The 16954-nt window shown below is 46.7% G+C and overlaps 1 protein-coding gene across 1 annotated transcript in view; it reads left to right on the forward strand.

Annotated features, from left to right (window-relative positions):
* Nucleotides 1-16954, forward strand: part of LOC104522569 (calsequestrin-2) — a 33110-nt gene that overhangs the window by 14474 nt on the left and 1682 nt on the right. The window contains exons 3-10 of the mRNA XM_010164903.1: nucleotides 1118-1218; nucleotides 3411-3522; nucleotides 4235-4308; nucleotides 4769-4899; nucleotides 9888-9933; nucleotides 12462-12516; nucleotides 13198-13298; nucleotides 13661-13735. Of these exons, the coding sequence (XP_010163205.1) occupies nucleotides 1118-1218; nucleotides 3411-3522; nucleotides 4235-4308; nucleotides 4769-4899; nucleotides 9888-9933; nucleotides 12462-12516; nucleotides 13198-13298; nucleotides 13661-13735 (695 nt within the window). The remainder of the gene's footprint in view (nucleotides 1-1117; nucleotides 1219-3410; nucleotides 3523-4234; nucleotides 4309-4768; nucleotides 4900-9887; nucleotides 9934-12461; nucleotides 12517-13197; nucleotides 13299-13660; nucleotides 13736-16954) is intronic.

Below are 16954 nucleotides of genomic sequence, written 5' to 3' on the forward strand. Positions count from 1 at the left end.
TGCAGAACCAAAAACCTACAGGGATATCACATAGGCCCTCAAATGTCACTAGCCCCATGGCAGAGTGACTTCCAGCTGCTAATGGGGGAGCCACAGCCTTGAAATGGTTTGGCAGCCAGGTGCCAACCCTTCCTGCCTTGCTCCCCAAAGCAGAAGAAGAAACCTCCTGTAAAGGTGAAAGGCTGCTGCATTGCCCATGCCTGGAAATAGCTGTGTTCCAGGGGCTAGCAGTTCCTTCATATTTTAGCCCTCAAAGCAATATGTAAATACTATGGCACATAAATAAAACACACATAAATAAAACAGCACATAAATATACTACTAGATTTAAGGTCAGAGACTGGCATACTGTACTGTATAGTGGACTGTAATTTTCTTTCCTAAATTAGAGGCTAACTGTGCTGGTGGAAGCTAAACTAAAGCTGAGAGCTTCCACCTCTCCAAGAAGGAGCAAACTACCAACCACCTTGACCCGTGGTACCCTGCCACAATGCATTGCAGGAGCTTAGTGCTGCTGATTTTGGAGCCTCCACTGAGACACTGTGGCACCCAGTCCTCAGTCCAGTGATATACCATTCAAATCTGCCAGCCTGCCATCTGTGACATCTCTACCATAGGTTTCTAACCCTTTTGCCAAGGCAAGCTAAGCTGCGGAGAGTCTGAAGCTTGCTTTGGTTTCCAGCTCACTTTTTGTGTTCACATAGTTCAGCCTTCTCCGGGCAGAGAGCACAGCCCGCATCAAAATCCATTTTCCATCTAGTGACAGGCTGTTAAAATTTGTGATGTCAGTTACAGCCCAGTATTATTTACTGCAAGATAGAGAGCCAAGCTACAACAAATCCCTGGTACAGAATTTTTCCAGCTGAGGCCAAACTGTGACCTGAAAGAAAAGTTCAACATTTGGGAAGAAGCTAGCACAAGTTCTGGCTGAAGTCTGTCCCTCGTGCCATGAAACATCAGTCAGGAGATTGCTCATGTTGTTTCTAACTGGACCAACTCAGCCAACTGGCAATTGCATTTTCCCAGGACGCATTGCTAGGACAAGCAAGATACTCTGTAGTAAAAACCCTTTTAGTGATGTGTTGACCACATTGTGTTTCCTGTCTCCTTTCTGCAGGCTTGGTTGAAGAGGGAAGTCTCTATGTCTTTAAGGAAGAGCGCTTGATTGAATTTGATGGGGAACTGGCCACGGATGTCTTGGTGGAATTCCTCTTGGATGTAAGCACAGATAAGCTCAGAGCTAGACAAAGCCTCTCAGAGAAAACCTTGCAAATACTCACTTTGCTAAAAAGCACAGGTTTATCTTTATTTGAAATTCCATCCCTGTTTGCTACACACTGGTAGTGATTATATTTGCCAGCTTCCCAAATACTTGTCTGACTGTAAGTTCCCAGGAAAGCTGGTACCTTTATATGCCACCAACCACTTAACATCTTAAAGACATTTTGCCTTCTTTCCTGTTTATGGAGTATTTGATGGAAGCAAGCAACAATCCCACATAACTAACCACTAGTCACCCGCCTCAGTTAGCAAGCTGGTGTGCAAACACTGCCATTTGCAAAATCTTTCACTCTTTTTTTTTTTAAAAAAAGAGTTTTGGGTTGTTTTTTTTTTTAAATATCCAAGAAGTAACATTCCCATAACAAAAACCAGCTCAATTTTGAAGAAGGTATATGCTGCAAACTGTTTGCCCATTTCTACACACAATTGCACAGACAACATAGTGTACTACTGCCTCTTCAGGGACTTTACTGAACCAGTCTGCACTGCCATGAGTTAGAGAAGAGCCTAGGACTTAGTTCTTTGAGGTCATTTTGTGCACAGGCACAAGTATCTACTCACCCTTGCACCTAAATGCAAGAGAGATGTTGACTCCCGTATCGATGTGTTGCACTTCTCTTTACATTTTATTCCAGTGGAGAGAATAAAGCCCAGAAATGTGGTCTTTGCTTTGCAGTGCAAACATTCTGCAGTGGTTGGCTTTCCTTTGAAATGAGGCTCCCTTTCCGAGCAGCTGTGCAATAGTGCAGATGAGGGAGGTAAGGCAAGCAGCAGAGCTGGCAGCGTTTGTTTCCTAGGGTGGCAGGTTGCCTAAACCAAGACCTGCGGTGCAGGAGTGCGTGTGGTGAAAGGCACATCTTGGGAAGAGAAACAGCACCCTGGGACCTCAGCTTTCCTATAGGAATGCATCTGTGGCTGCCTGCACCTGGTGCTGTGGCCAAAACACATATAAGTGGCTTCAGGGACAGAAGCTGGTGTCATGCTCCACCTTGGAGGGCCACAGAGTTTTGCTGTGACCCCAGCAGCGGTGGGATCCTTGGTCCCTGTGGCTCAGGCCACTCTAGCAGCAGGGAGATGTCCACACTACTCTGGACACAGCCAAGCCACATGCCAGAGCATCCCTTGGAGGGGTGCAGCATAGGGCACTTTGTGAGGTTTTGTTTGCTGTGCTTTGCGGTGTGCCGTTGAAAAATCATGTTCTGTGAGCAAGGGCAGAGAGGAAGGATTTCTGGTTTTGTGTGTTTTCCACTCAAGAGAGAAAAAACCCAGCAAGGCAGGGAAATAAATACAAACACATCTGTGGTGGCTGAGCAGCCTACTCTCAAAGGAAAACAAACCAAGAGGTCCTCTACTCCTCTGTAGGCTGTACAGTGCCCTGCCTGCATTTTTTTTTCTAGTGAAACCGTATCTGATTTATACCAGTATTGCTGGGCAAAATAATCAGACCAAATCTTTTCATCAGCAGCAGCTAGTTAAGGAAACAGAAACAAAATTTAGACTAAGGACAGGGTGAAGTGGCAGATAGGACTTCCAACTTCCTCATCAACACTGTGATGTGTCTGGGGCCAAAGCATGGGTTTAACCCACTCTTCATAGGAGGATCAGCCAGGAAAATTCACATCCAGACTTTCCACTGCTCTGAAACATTGTTTGGTCACATTCTAGCATGCTGGTTTCAATGTTTTCTGAAAGCAAATTCTTCACAGTAACCTCTTCCAGCAAATTACAGTTAAAAACAAATATATTCATCATTCACAGAAGCTCAGTTTCCATACCAGCCCCTTTCAACTGCTATTCCTTTTTTTTCAGCCACTCTAAATCCAGTTGCAATTGCTACCCCTTATCTCACATGACAGCAGGTCCCTCAGCATCTATTTGGGTTACTCAGATGTCTCTCAGCTTCCCTCTTGATGTTTCAACCTATGCAGTGAACCTACTAACATCCCCCTCTGAAGGTGACCTGCATCTCTCGATTCCTCACATTAAGAAAGAGAGCACTAAGTAGGGTTTCCAGCAGCAGAGAAATTGGGTGACCTCTTTCTCCCCACTTAGACTGCTAGTGATGCACCCTGCCAGGCATAGGTTGGTGCTGCAAATTGTTGTGTTATCAAATGCATTTGTCATGGCAGCTGCTAGAAGACCCTGTGGAGATCATAAACAACAAGCTGGAGCTTCAGGCCTTTGACCAAATCGATGACGAAATCAAACTCATTGGCTACTTCAAAGGAGAAGATTCTGAACGTAAGTTGAATATGTTCCTCATGGGGCTTGGAGCCTGGCTTGGGGCACTGGGGGCCGGGTGTTGGTTCTTCTGCATGAACATTAGCAGGCAGGTTTCTGCCATTGCTGTGCATGAGCCCATTCCTACACTGACAGTGGTGACCCTTCTGCAAGTTGTCTGCTGCCAAGAGAAGAGGGCAATTATCCAGGGTCTCCTGAAGAAAAGTAAGTCTACCTCACCCCAAATCAGCTGAGGTTACAGTTACATTGGGTGAGCAACTAAAGGAGCAAAGCTCCCCCTCTTACGAACAGTGAGCCCAAAAGGTCAAAGAAAGAGGGAGGCAAAAGGGAAGGAAAGAGGGGAGCACACATTAAATACTAACTTGGTAAACAACAGCAGCAGTAAGCAGGATGCCTTAGGGCAGCCTGGCAGAGGCACTGACCTGTTTCTCCTCGCTGAAGCTCAAGGCTGAGAAGAGGCTGGTCCCATGCCCTGAGGGATGTGCAACTCAGGGACCATTTCAGGCAAAACCGTTAGTTTTCACAGATCTTGAGAAACCCTCACTTGAGACTCTCCCTGGCGAGCCCCAGCAGTCTCTGCCAGCCCCGATTGCTCCCCCTGCTCCCGGGCACTGCAGGCAGAGTGCGCCTCACACTTTGCCTTCAGCAAAAAGACAGGTATTCTCACCTGAACAAGTAAAGTGTCAGCAGGTCTGTTGTTCTCTCCTTCCAGATTACAAGGCATTTGAAGAAGCTGCTGAACACTTCCAGCCATACATCAAGTTCTTTGCCACCTTCGACAAAGGGGTAAGCATCCACGGACCTCACTGTGAGAGATCACAGCCTCCACCACTTGTTTTCCAGAAACTCAGGATGCTCCATATGTGGATCCAGCTTCTCATTTTCAGTGTTCCTGTAATTTGTGGTTTAGGTGTCCACATTTAGATTTGGGTCTGTCGCAAGATAAAAGGCCATTGCTGCAGCATGGAGGCAGGTCTTGGTTTGGGTTCAGAAACCAGCCCCACTAGGTCTGTGGGACCTTGACTCTGGCCTTGCTCTGCCCCAGTGCTTGATACCAGTAGTGCAGAGAGCCTCAGTGTTTTTTTAACTGAGGAAAGATCCATTCATATTTTGTTGGCCACTCCTGAGAATGCATGCTCTGAAAGAGAGGAAGCACCTTGACCTCCACTCTGCCACTGGGAAAGGCTCCGGCCAGGCAAAGAGGCACGTCAGGCTCACTCACTTCTGACCATCTGCATTGCAACAGGTTGCCAAGAAGCTAGGCTTGAAGATGAATGAAGTGGACTTCTATGAACCATTTATGGAAGAGCCTGTTCACATCCCCGATAAGCCTTACACAGAAGAGGAGCTGGTTGAATTTGTGAAGGAGCACAAAAGGTACGTAGCATACAGGACACTCCTGGCCATGGGAAGCTGCTAAATGTATCTGTCATCACAGGCTTGCTCCTCTAGGGTAGCCCTCTCAGTAAAGACTGGGATGACAAACACCTTTTGGCGCTTTGCTGACCCAGGTTTGAGGTACTGGCTGGTCTTTTCTTACTCTCAGAGGTGCAAGTATCTGTGCCGCAATCAGAGCCCACCACCATGGGGCTGTGAAGATATAGCTTCCCTCCTCCTTCTCCCCGGTCAGTCCTCCCTCAAGAGCAGGGAGGCTCACAGGCATTAGAGAGCAGAAACCTTGCCCTACTGATCTCAGATGGGTCTGTAAGCAGGTTATCTGCATAGATCAAGCTTGGAGGAACTGTGATGGACTAAGAGGCTCCTGATAACCACAGGTACTGAGAAGAGGCCACTGCTGTTACGGCTGGGTTAGTCCTCATCTGCAAAGCTGCTGAGCACCTACAATGTTTGATCAAGCCAGTGGGAGCTGTGGATGCTCTGTGCTTTTTGCAATATCAGGTTTATTGCATATGCAACTACCTGAAAGGAGGTTGTAGCAAGGTGGGTCTTGGTCTCTTCTCACAGGCAACAAGCGATAGGACGAGAGGAAACAGCCTCAAGTTGTGACAGAGTAGGTTTAGATTGGATATTAGGAAAAATTTCTTCACCAAAAAGGTTGTCAAGCATTGGAACAGGCTGCCCAGGGAAGCGGTTGAGTCACCATCCCTGGAGGTATTTTAAAGTTGTGTAGATGAGGTGCTTAGAGACGTGGTTTAGTGGTGGACTTGGCAGTGTTAGGTTAACGGTTGGACTCGATGTTCTTAAAGGTCTTTTCCAACTGAAACAATTCTACGATTGCACAGTTGTTTAGGGACTCGGCCAGCAACACCCTGGAAGTGACTGGGAAGGCTGATCCTGTGTAAAAGCACAGGGTTAAATGTAAGGGCACAACTACCTACGAGGTGCTGTATTTTTACACTCTTAAAAAATACAGCACAGGACAGTCACACAGGCTATTTGTTGCTCCTCCAAATGCATTTCTCAGCAGACATTCAAGGGATGACAAAAGAGTTCGGGAAAAGCAGGACCATTGATACTGCTAGGGCAGCCCAAATTGGGCTGGGCTGGAGGTTTGTGTTCACACACGGAGGGTTCAGAGACAGGAGATCATCTCCAGAGTCTGCAAGTCACCAGACTTGGAAACAGATCTCTGCTTTTTCTGAAATATGAAGGGGTCCTCTATCTCCCAGGGACTCGCAGGTCACTTTGCTGACCTCCTGGACTTCGTGACCTCAGTCCTTCCCATCTTTCTTCCCAAGCTCTTTCTGTCAGGCAGCAGGGTCAGGAGGCTGATTAAACACAGTCAGCTAAGTGGTAGCCTAATAAGGCGAGCAAAACCCCCCAAGTCTTACATATTTCAAGATGCTATGCTGTGCTTGGTAGGAGCAAGGGGTTGGGCCATATATTTTGCAAGTGTGAAGACTCAGACAGGAATTAAAAGGAATCTTATGAAATTGGATGCCCAAAATCCCAAGCCTGACAGGGCGCTGCCAAGGCAGGAGAAAATCTCTGGGGTGACAGTGATGTGTTCCCAGCAGTTAATACTAAGTCTCTCGGAGCAGAAGTGCTTCTTTCTGCCTTGCCACCAGTAAAGGACCTAAAGCCAAAGGCTGGAAGTAGAATTAGTCAGACACAAAGATGAGTACTGTACTCAAGTACTATGTTCAGTTTTGGGCCCCTCACTACAAGAAAGACATTGAGTTCCTGGAGCGTGTCCAGAGAAGGGCAACGAAGCTGGTGAAGGCTCTGGAGCACAAGCTACCAGGGCTCAGCAGTATCCCAGCTCTTTGGCATGCTTTAAAGAGCCCTTCCAAAAAGGGCTCTCTGCTGCCACGCCCAGGTGGGCTTCACCACCTCTTCCTCCAGCCCTGTGTGGAAATCGAGATTTGCTGAGGTCTCATTGCAGCCTCAAGACAGGAGCTGAAGCGGGTACCCAGGAGGAGCCCATATGCAGCCTCCTGGCTGATGCTTCCCTGGGCAGCTGCAGGCAGTGGTGGGAAAGTCCATCATCTCCTGAGCAGGTCAGGAAGCTGGTGTTCAGCACAGCGGGGTGATTTGTCCAAGGTCAGTAGGTGTCCATCTGGGAATGGTGGCTGGGCATCATGACTCTGAGGTCTCAGCCCAGGTTTTGCTCTCTATTGCACAAATACAAATTACATTACGGTTCCTCTGCCTGCAGCGAGAGGTCTCTGGGTTTAAGGCTGTTTCACATGCAAAATGTAATTGCAATATAGTGATGTGGGGCCTGAATTCTACTCCCTCTTATTCACCTAAACCCCACTTACCTTGCTCCCTCCAGCATCAGCTAGTAACCAGAGTAAATCTTGAGTAACTCCACAACAATGGGTGTGATAAAATTCTTCCCACCAAATTTCCTTTCTCCAAGAGCTGCCCTCAGATAACAGGTAGGGGAAGCATCTTGAAAGCCAGGTGCAAGTACATAAAATGCATTCACCTGACATAATCTCCAGTTTCTGACAATCAGCAATGAGGAGACTTGCTGGGTCAAAAATTGTATCCCTCATCTTGTGCTTTGTGGCTATTTCTTCAATTTTTACAGTCATTTTTTACCTCATTTCTATTTTGATGCTGCAAGTATCCAATTGTGATGAGTCCAGTGGCTGAACTATGCATTGCATCAAAAAAGCATTCCTATTTGTTCAGCTTATACCTAATAATTTCACTGTGTGCCTACTAGCTCTTGTGTTATGAGGAACAATGACTAACCATTCCATATTTCACTTTTTTTTTTACCACTCCTGATTTTTTAGACCCCCTGCCAATATCCTCTTCATTCACCTCTTTTACAAGATAAAGAGTTCTCATTTATTTAATCCCCCCCCAAAAGAGGTCATTCCGTACCTTCCTTCACCTCTTTTACAAGATAAAAAGTCCTTATCTATTTAATCTCCCCCAAACAGAGGTCATTCCATACCTTCATTCACTCTTGCCATGTTTCCACATCCCTTTTTCAATTGTCCCATATAATTTCTGTGATGGGATGACCAGAACCACAAATACATTCGCTGTGAAAGTGCATAGCATGGTTGTTCATTGCTATAATGGTATGATGTGTTTTCCCAACTATTTATAACCTTCTTTCTGCCTTTTGCCTTTGGAGCTGATGCTTTCTCAATTTGTGACATCTGGGCCCCTTCCCAAAGAGGCAATAATTAATTATAAGTAATTTAGAACCCATTGTTGCACCTGTGTGATCAGGGTTGATTTTCTGCAAGTGAGTTACTTCTGATGTCTGTCATGCAGACACTCAAGTTGCAGAAGATTCCTCTGTGTCTCCTCATACTCAGGCCTGTGTTGGTTGTCTGAAGAACTGGATATGATAAGGAAACGCTGCCATATTCCTATTTCCCATCTATTTCAGATTATGTGAGAGTACATTATGCATATGATCATGCTAAAGCATATGCTATGAATCTTAATTGGTTAATTCCCTGTCTTGAAAAATGACCATTCATCTCCACCTTTCATCTTCCAGTGTCATTAATCCACAGGAGGACCTCTCCTCTGATCTAACTGCAGCTTATTTTCTGTGACACTCTTTAGTAAGGGATCTTGTCTAATGGTCCTCTGAAGGCACTTCATTGCATTGACCTTTGTCCACTCATTGTCTTGCTCTGGGAACTCCAGCAGATTTGTGGCCATGCTTAAAGGCCATGCGTCTCTTGTCCTATCATGTCACATTCCTTCAAATGTCTGTTAAATCTACTTTTTTTTCTGGTAGCCTTGTGCCCATAAGAAAGTCATTCTTACAGATATGGGTCTTCTCAGGTCCTTCAGGAACCTCTACAAAAATCACAGAATCATAAATCATAGAATCATAGAATGGTTTGGGTTGGAAGGGACCTTAAAGATCATCTGGTTCCAACCCCCACCCTTCCATCAGCAGGGACCCCTTCCACTAGACCAGGTTGCTCAAAGCCTCATCCAGCCTGGCCTTTAACATTTCCAGGGAGAGGCAGCCACAATTTCATGAATGCTCCTTATTTTCACTGCTCTCGTAGTGAGGCAAACTGAAGCAACAGGTTACACATCTCTTTGATGCAACCTAGTCCTGGCAACAAGCTGCTACTCCCTTTGCCAATTTGTTCTAAGGACCTCATTGACCAACAATTCTCTTTGCAACAGCTCCTGGGGCTGATCTGCTGGGGAGACCACCTCTGCTGGGGAAACTTCCCTGAACACCCAATGCCAGAGGGAGCAGAGGTGCAAAGGTTTATTTGTGCTTGTCTGCTATGGCCCTGTGGTCCTTGGGTGCCCCTTTAACCCTGGTCACCTCTCAGCCTGCCAAGCTTTCTCACGGGCTTCCTGCTACAGATGTGGCTGTAAACATTTACTTTTTTTTTTTTTTTTTTTTTTTTTTTTGTAGACTATTTCTAAAAAAATTTGCTTTGGCCAGTCTTATCGTTTTCTTGCCAGTGGTTTCTGTAATCTACATTTTCTTGCCAGAGGTTGTTCTATCTTCCTTGCTTCAGCAAGAATTTTATGGTGGAATTATGCTGGGGCAAAACCAAGAGAAAAAGGGAACAAAGCCCAGTAGGAATGTCCCAGGGACTACAATACACAAGTGAATGGGTCACCACACACTCTCAGCATGGACAGAACAATCTGCCATGTGTAGGACTAATTCACCAGTGTATCCCAGCACAGAGAGGCATCTCATCTTCCAAAGCACAAATAGCATCTGCAGTGACTTCAGTGGAGGCAAGGGCAGGGGTTTATCACCATAAACAAAAGCACAAGTTGACCTACTGTGCCCCTGTGCTTGCATTCAAAACATGGTGGCCAATGGTGCTGACTCCAGCCACCAACCAAATATGCCATGGTGACCTTTCCCATGACGCCAGCAGCGTCATGTGTGATGGTGCTGGATGCATCCTCAAAGACTGTTTCTGTCTTCTTTTCAGGGCCACCTTGAGGAAACTCCGCCCAGAGGACATGTTTGAGACGTGGGTAAGCACATGTAGATGGGAAACCCTGCATCCCCTGCTAGCTTCCAACAAGAAATCATTGCTCAAAAACAAACAAACAAAAACAACCAAAAAATCTCTGGCTGGGCAAAACATTATGTTTCCTTCCTTGCAAAGTCACTTTCTCTCCTCTGGGAAGAGGGAAAGCCTTGGCTATGATGCCTAGTGCCTGAGTTCAGACGGTGTGCTCAAATGCTTTGCTCAGCAGTGGTGGACAGCTGAGCTGGGTCCTGTTTGCTCCACAGAGAGAACAGGGAAAGCTAACCAAGTGTGCCAGGTGCATGTTGAGCCTCTGTAGCGACTGTGATATAGCTATGGAGCGCTTCCTTCCCAAGGATCTTATCTAACGGGTGTCAGTGCTGTTGGTGAGGTGACTTCAGTGGCCTGCTCGCTGGGCTTGCTACAGAGGTTGTACCAAACAGATGACTCATGGAAATTTTACTAGAGAAGTCGTACAATTCAAAATCCAAGTGAGGGCAGGCAGTTCAGTTAATTATATATATTACAGAGTAAATTGTGCCTTGATTGCACTTCACACACAGGGAGCAAGCTGCAGGTTAGTGATGGTGGAGAACTAACCAGCAGTTTGGGACCGATCACATGCAGAGGACTCTCCTGGTCTGCAAGTGGGGGAAAAGGGGAAGGGTGAAAATGAAAGAAAAATCGTGTATAACGAATTATCCCTTCGCTGTGAATGAGTACGATGTTAATAGCCAGTCACGGAGCCTCAAGTGCCAGCTGAACGCTGAAAACCAAAGCTGAACAGGTGCTTTACAGACGCTAAGGAAGATGCCGTCATTCCTCCAGAAAGCTCAGCACATTTATAACAGCATTCAGTTGCCTCCTTGCTTGGCTGTGTAACATGAAACGCTGCAGGACTCAGAAGCACCAAAAACCTTGGGAGTCTTTAATACAACAAGGCAAGAGGTAATAAAACTAAATCAGGACTTATGAGTCACTTAAGCATGATAGCTTTTCATTTTATTTTGAATTACAGATTCTGTGTAGAAGATGATAGCTTCCTAGAGCCATTGAAGTCCCTCAAAGTGTTTTCATGGGGCTTCAGTGGGACCTAAATTTCACATGTGGTGGTTTTTCTTGTATACTGAATATATTTTTAAATAGCCTCAGGAAATGTGTGAATTGTCAGCGATGGAATGTTTGCTTTACCACCAGCCTGGGACCGCAGAGCTTGCCACTACTACGAGGAAGGGACTAGTACCTACGGGTACTAGTAGATCAGGGTGATCAGGTGATCCGCAGATCAGGGTGACAACAAGCTGAATTCTGATCTTGCTGCAAGTACAGAACATCCCCAGTGCCTTCACTGGAGTTACTCTAGTTTTGTTTGCTGCCTTGGAGGGCAGAATATAGCTATATTATATAACTATATATAAATATAATTATATACCACATATATATATATTTTTTTTATTTTGCTGTCTGACAATACTGTGGGCAAATATAGGAGAAAAGCAACAGCGTAGATTTTGCCAGCTGCAAGTGGTCTGAATCCCAAGTAAATCTGCCTAGAATGCCCTGGTGAAAACATATTCCCCGAAGACACCAGCAAAGGCCCAGCATCTGCTATTGTTTTTAAAGATAATGTTTTCCACTTAATCTTTCAAGGTTTTTTCCTTTCAGTTTTTGATGGTGGCTTTGTCACCTCTGGGCTCAGAAGGGAAAAGAAATTAGCATTTAGATGGGAATTTTTTCTTGCATTAAAACCAATTGAAATGGAAACTGGGACCAGCAGCGGGTGAGGAAGGCGAAGCCGATCCGTGGGGTAATTCAGAAATGACATTCATAGCAGGCCGATGATGGACTGGCCAGCAGATCCATTGGCCTTTGCCAGTGTCATTACCCGTTACTCATGTGTCTCATGGAGAAAAGCAGTCCACCATGCTGTCATTTGTGTCCTCCACTCTCTGGAGCCCCCAGATGAGCGTCCCCACTCAATTCCCCTTGCTGCTCATGGAGACCCTCACCTAGAGCACAGACCCTTCACCTCCCGAAAGGTGTCCGAGTCAGCCACCTTGCCTCTCATGTTGTGAGGAAACCTCCTTTGCTGGCCCCAAAGGAGTACGTTTCAGGTTTGAACATGGTGGCAGATATTTGTTTCCCTGGAAACCATCCCTAGCAGCTGCACATTTATGAGGGTAGGTGGCCTCAGGCACAGAGGGTGAGCCCATATTCCCATGCTAGAGAGCCCTTGGCCTTCTCTGCAAGCAAACTTTTGCCAACATCATCAGAAGCTCCCTTGCCTTTGCCATCATGGTGTCCACCTCATTTTTAGCTGAAGGGTTTCAGCAACGCCACCCAAACTACTTGCTTCAACCCTTAATACCTCTACACAGCTCCCATTTCTGGTGTCTCAGTGGGGTCCCAGTCAAGCCTTCCTTTGCAATCATCCTGTTCATTCGAAGGCATCCCACTACTCCTCATCTCCAGCAAACACCTGGGCTCTGTCCTCCCTCCCTGGCCCATCAGTAATAGTTTTGTTGTTTCCAGGAGGATGACATGGAAGGAATCCACATTGTGGCCTTTGCTGAAGAAGACGACCCAGGTAGGAGGCTGATTTCTTCCTTGCGTGACTCTCCATCACTCAAGACAGTGTAGTTGCATGTGTTCTGATTGCATTGTGAAGCCGCATACCCCAGCTGAGACGAGGAGCCCCACTCTCCTGGAACAGGGAGCTGCGATGCTTCTGGTTTACACTTGTAGGTGTGCTAGCTGGGATTCAAATTCTGGATATAAACAGATGGCCAGCTGGGAAAAAAAAGTCATCCCCTTCACCCCAGTGGTAGGATTTGCTCCCTTACTCTGCATCCATCTTGCTGTGTGGTTCCAGGAAAGTGCTGAGGGCTGGGTGTGTGATGTGCATGCGGAAAACCCATGGGCATCAGCTCCTGAAAATCCGGGGCATCAGTGCTGCTCAGTGCCATCAGCCTGCCGAAAAGCTTCCGCCTCTCGGGATCTTCCCTCGCCACAAGAAAATACTGACATTGTTTCACTCCATGGAAGGATTACGAGGCTTAATTCATGTGTAACTAATTTCAATACCCGGGGAGGATGCTCGAAATTAAAAGCCTTATTATCAGCAGAAAGAGCTGGGAGACAGCATTTTAATGAGAACTATAAACAACTCCTGTGTGCGTAGGGGGGTAAGGGAAGTTGAAAACCCCTCAAGCGAAACGTTCCTGCGTGTTTGCAGGAGAGGGCTGCAGTGGTTCATATATCATTTCAGATGGTTTTGAGTTCCTGGAAATCCTGAAGCAGGTTGCCAGGGACAACACGGATAATCCCGACCTGAGCATTGTCTGGATTGACCCGGATGACTTTCCTCTGGTGAGTGGCAGGGGCTTCTTGCCTTTCTCGGTTTAATTAATGGATGGGGGAGTGTTTGTGTGTGTGCACAAACTCAGGAATTGTCCCAGGGAATTTGGGATGGGGAAGGACGGGAGACTGGACCATGGATGATCCCTGAGAGCTTCTTGTTTGGGTCTGCCTCCCATGAAGGTGGTGTCTTGGGAACATCCCCAGTCAGCACTTTCCTTTGTCACGTGTGGCAGCCCAAGCTTGCGTTCAGCCTCTCTCCTCTCCCGTGCACTCATGGATGCTCACTCCCTGCACCACAGCCCAGCCAGCTGAATTAATGCAACGGGGTAGTGCAAACACCTTTGTCTGAGCTTTGTTTCCCTCTCCTGCAGCTGATCACTTACTGGGAGAAGACTTTCAAGATTGATCTGTTCAGACCACAGATCGGGGTGGTGAACGTCACAGACGTGAGTAGTGCATGCCCAGAAAATCCAGAAATCCCAAGATTAGGGTGCTAGAAAAGAAGAGATCTGAGGTCCGCTGGGATCAGTGGGATTTCTGCTGTTATGTGGAAGTGGACCAGGCTTTTTCTCCAGAAAAAAGTGTAAAGACCTCTCTGTTCCCAAACACAGCTGGGTTCATAACACCTCTGACGTTGGGCTTCAAGGGCTTTGGGCTGAGCATGTTTCTGCTGCTGAGTCGCACACAAATCACATCTGCTGAGGACAGGAGCAGCCCCTGTGCTCTAAGCTTCAGGGCTTCACCTGGTTTTGTTTCCAAGGTCTCACATTTCCTCCCCAACCCACAGCATGGACCATTGTGCTCTGTCCTAACTGAACCTGAGTGGGCTTGTGGGGGAAAAGAGTGTGTGTAGGGCAGAAAGCAAGCTGTGCTTAGGGGAGGAAAACAGGAGGAAAAGGAGGATGTTTTTGTAGAAGAAGTGGAATGGCCCAGCTTGAGTGTAGGAGGGAAAGATGGTCCCCAACAGATGACAGGGAGAAACTGCACAGCTTGGAAAAAAACAAATAAACACACAGCCTTTATAAGAGTATGACATAAACTGGTAACAGAGGGAGCCTGCTGGGCTGAAGAAGGTATACTGGGGTTCATCCAGGCCCTCCTCCTCCTCAGCCACTGATGTGTGGGTAGTGCTGGAGGGATTTGGGTGGCAAGAGGAGATGCGTCCACCCCATGCCTGGTGGCAGTGAAGGGTTTCCATGCCATCCCGCAGCCAGCAGCGCGCAGGGAGGTGCTGCTTTGGCAGGGCTGCGGTGGTGGTACCCACAACATCCCCAGCTGTGCTATCAGGCCAACTTTCCACCAGCTAATCTTTTCACCATGGCTGCCTTCAAGGCATCAAGTCATGGGACTGATGTCAGGTTGCCCACACACTGTAAGCTTTTAAGGCAGGTGGGAGAGGGACCCATCCGACCCCCATCAGCAGAGATCTGGGGAGAGCTGCTGAGTGCAGTGTAACATGCATCATGGCCCCGACATGACTATGAGGAGAAACCATTTTTCCTCTCTGACAATAACAGTCCAGACAACCAGAAAGCAGGTAACACGGAGCACTCCAGCCTGGCTCACTTATTACCTTAGTTTATTTTTGATGGTTAAGTGCTGGGTGTTTTAATCTCTTTAAAATGAACCTGTGTGGGTAGGTAAATGTCTCTGGAAGCAGAAATCTCTCCACTGCAGAAGTGTTTGTAAATTGGTGCCTGACTTTGTGTTTTGAAATTTTAGCTGTATGGGAACCTGATGTTTCATTAGAGGAGAGAGTAGAGAGGGACTTGGGATAAGTATCCAGGGCTGGGTGCTGGCCCTGGCTCCACCACCAACCTTGCTCCTGGCCCGCACATCCTCTTTATGGTACCTCGCCAAAAAAAGAGGGACAGTGAGGGGGTACCAGACAATTGTGCCTCCTGTTATAAATCCTGCATGACCATAAGACAGGAGACATGATAGGGAAGGCAAAGTGATGGTGTTACAAAGAACGTGGAGGTCCTGGATCTTGCCCATCCCATTGAGGGGAATGACAGGCTGGATTGGGAGTCAGGGAGTAGACACAGAACTGGCTGCATGTGAGCAGTGTTTTACCTGTAATAGAGCAGCATCCACCAGACCGTGGGATAGACACCTGGAGATGGGGACCCAGTGGGTTAAGGCTTGTTAGCAGAATTGTTAAGGGAGAAACAAAAGGCAAGAGGGTCAAAATAGCATCTGTCACCTAAGATCATGAGAGAAATTAACAGACGAGCCAGAAACAGAGCCCAAATCTTCTGGGCTTTTACCATTATTACTAGTGCACAGAATCTCCCTTCGTTATATTTACTGCAGTTGTCCTTGTTTAAGTCATGTCAAAGCTACATTAAACAGCATCAATGGAAATTCATGGAAGTAGGATTGTCAGTGGCAAGAGAATCATATAGAAAGCAGTGTTAGGCAGGAACATATGCGTTATTATCCAGCAGTCACTCAGAGACCTGTAAAAACTCATGAATTATCTAGCTTTGATAGAGTAAATGCTCAGGTTGTTGATTATAGTATTTGCAGTTTTTATTTCACGCCTCTTAAGTCTGTTTTCTATTCCTCAAGAGAGAGATTTAAGAAAGTTCTAGGCTGGCGGGCGATATCTAAAACAAACAGTGAGCTCATTTCGTTATTTCAGTGTTACATCACTGCATTCAGCCAAGTTCCACAGGTACAAAGTGAGGCTTACACAACAGAGTAAAAATAAACACTGCTGCTGGCTTTGGTGGACATAACCCCTGTGACCCCATCACTTCTCTAAAAACCTGCCAACACAAACACCAGAGCTCCCAGCAGCCCCCACTGGCCCATCACATCGTAGTATCATGGGACTAGGGCCATGGTGCTACAAAATATTGCTGTTTTATTTGCACAGCATCTTCTCTAGGTGTGGTGGGCCCATTCCTGTTCCCCTTATTTAAAAGTGTTGCTTTTTGCCACACAAATAGCCTGGAGGTCGGGGACAGGATCATTTGCATGAAGCAAGAACTGCATACCTCTCCATGGATCTTTTTTATTACCATTTTGGTGTTTTAAGTGGAAAATGCTGCCTCCCTGGAAGTGTTCAAGGCCAGGTTGGATGAGGCTTTGAACAACCTGGTCTAGTGGAAGGTGTCCCTGCTGATGGCAGGGGGGTTGGAACTAGATGAGCTTTAAGGTCCCTTCCAACCCAAACCATTTTATGATTTTATTAAAATATTGTAAGAGAAAGAGCTTTCCCTGAGCAGAAATTGGTCTGGCTTTTTAGCAAGCCATACAACAAAGAGAATTAGGTACTATAGGCAGGGAAAGAAGTGGGGCACATTTGCAAAAGCCGGTGGTTATCTTCTGATATATGAAAAGCATTTGCTTCTGCAACATCAAACGCTGAACGAGATAACCTCACAGCACATCTGTGAAATAGGAGGCTGATCCTACTCTACAGAAGGGAGACAGTGAAGGGAAGGGGGCTTACCCAGGCATTTACCCAAGGAACCTATAGCAAAGCAGTGAGAAAACCTTTCATTTCCAGATCTCAGAGAACATCTAAGCTGTGCTTCCTGTCCCTGGCTGATAGCTGCAATTTAGACGGCATTTTCTCACTACATTTTAGACAGCATCTTCTTAGTGAATCCCCCCATGCCCTCCAGTTTATGGGAGTAATGCAGACAGCTGGA

Source organism: Antrostomus carolinensis, unplaced genomic scaffold, assembly GCF_000700745.2.
Source record: "Antrostomus carolinensis isolate BGI_N321 unplaced genomic scaffold, ASM70074v2 scaffold17110, whole genome shotgun sequence".
Lineage (NCBI taxonomy): Eukaryota > Metazoa > Chordata > Aves > Caprimulgiformes > Caprimulgidae > Antrostomus > Antrostomus carolinensis.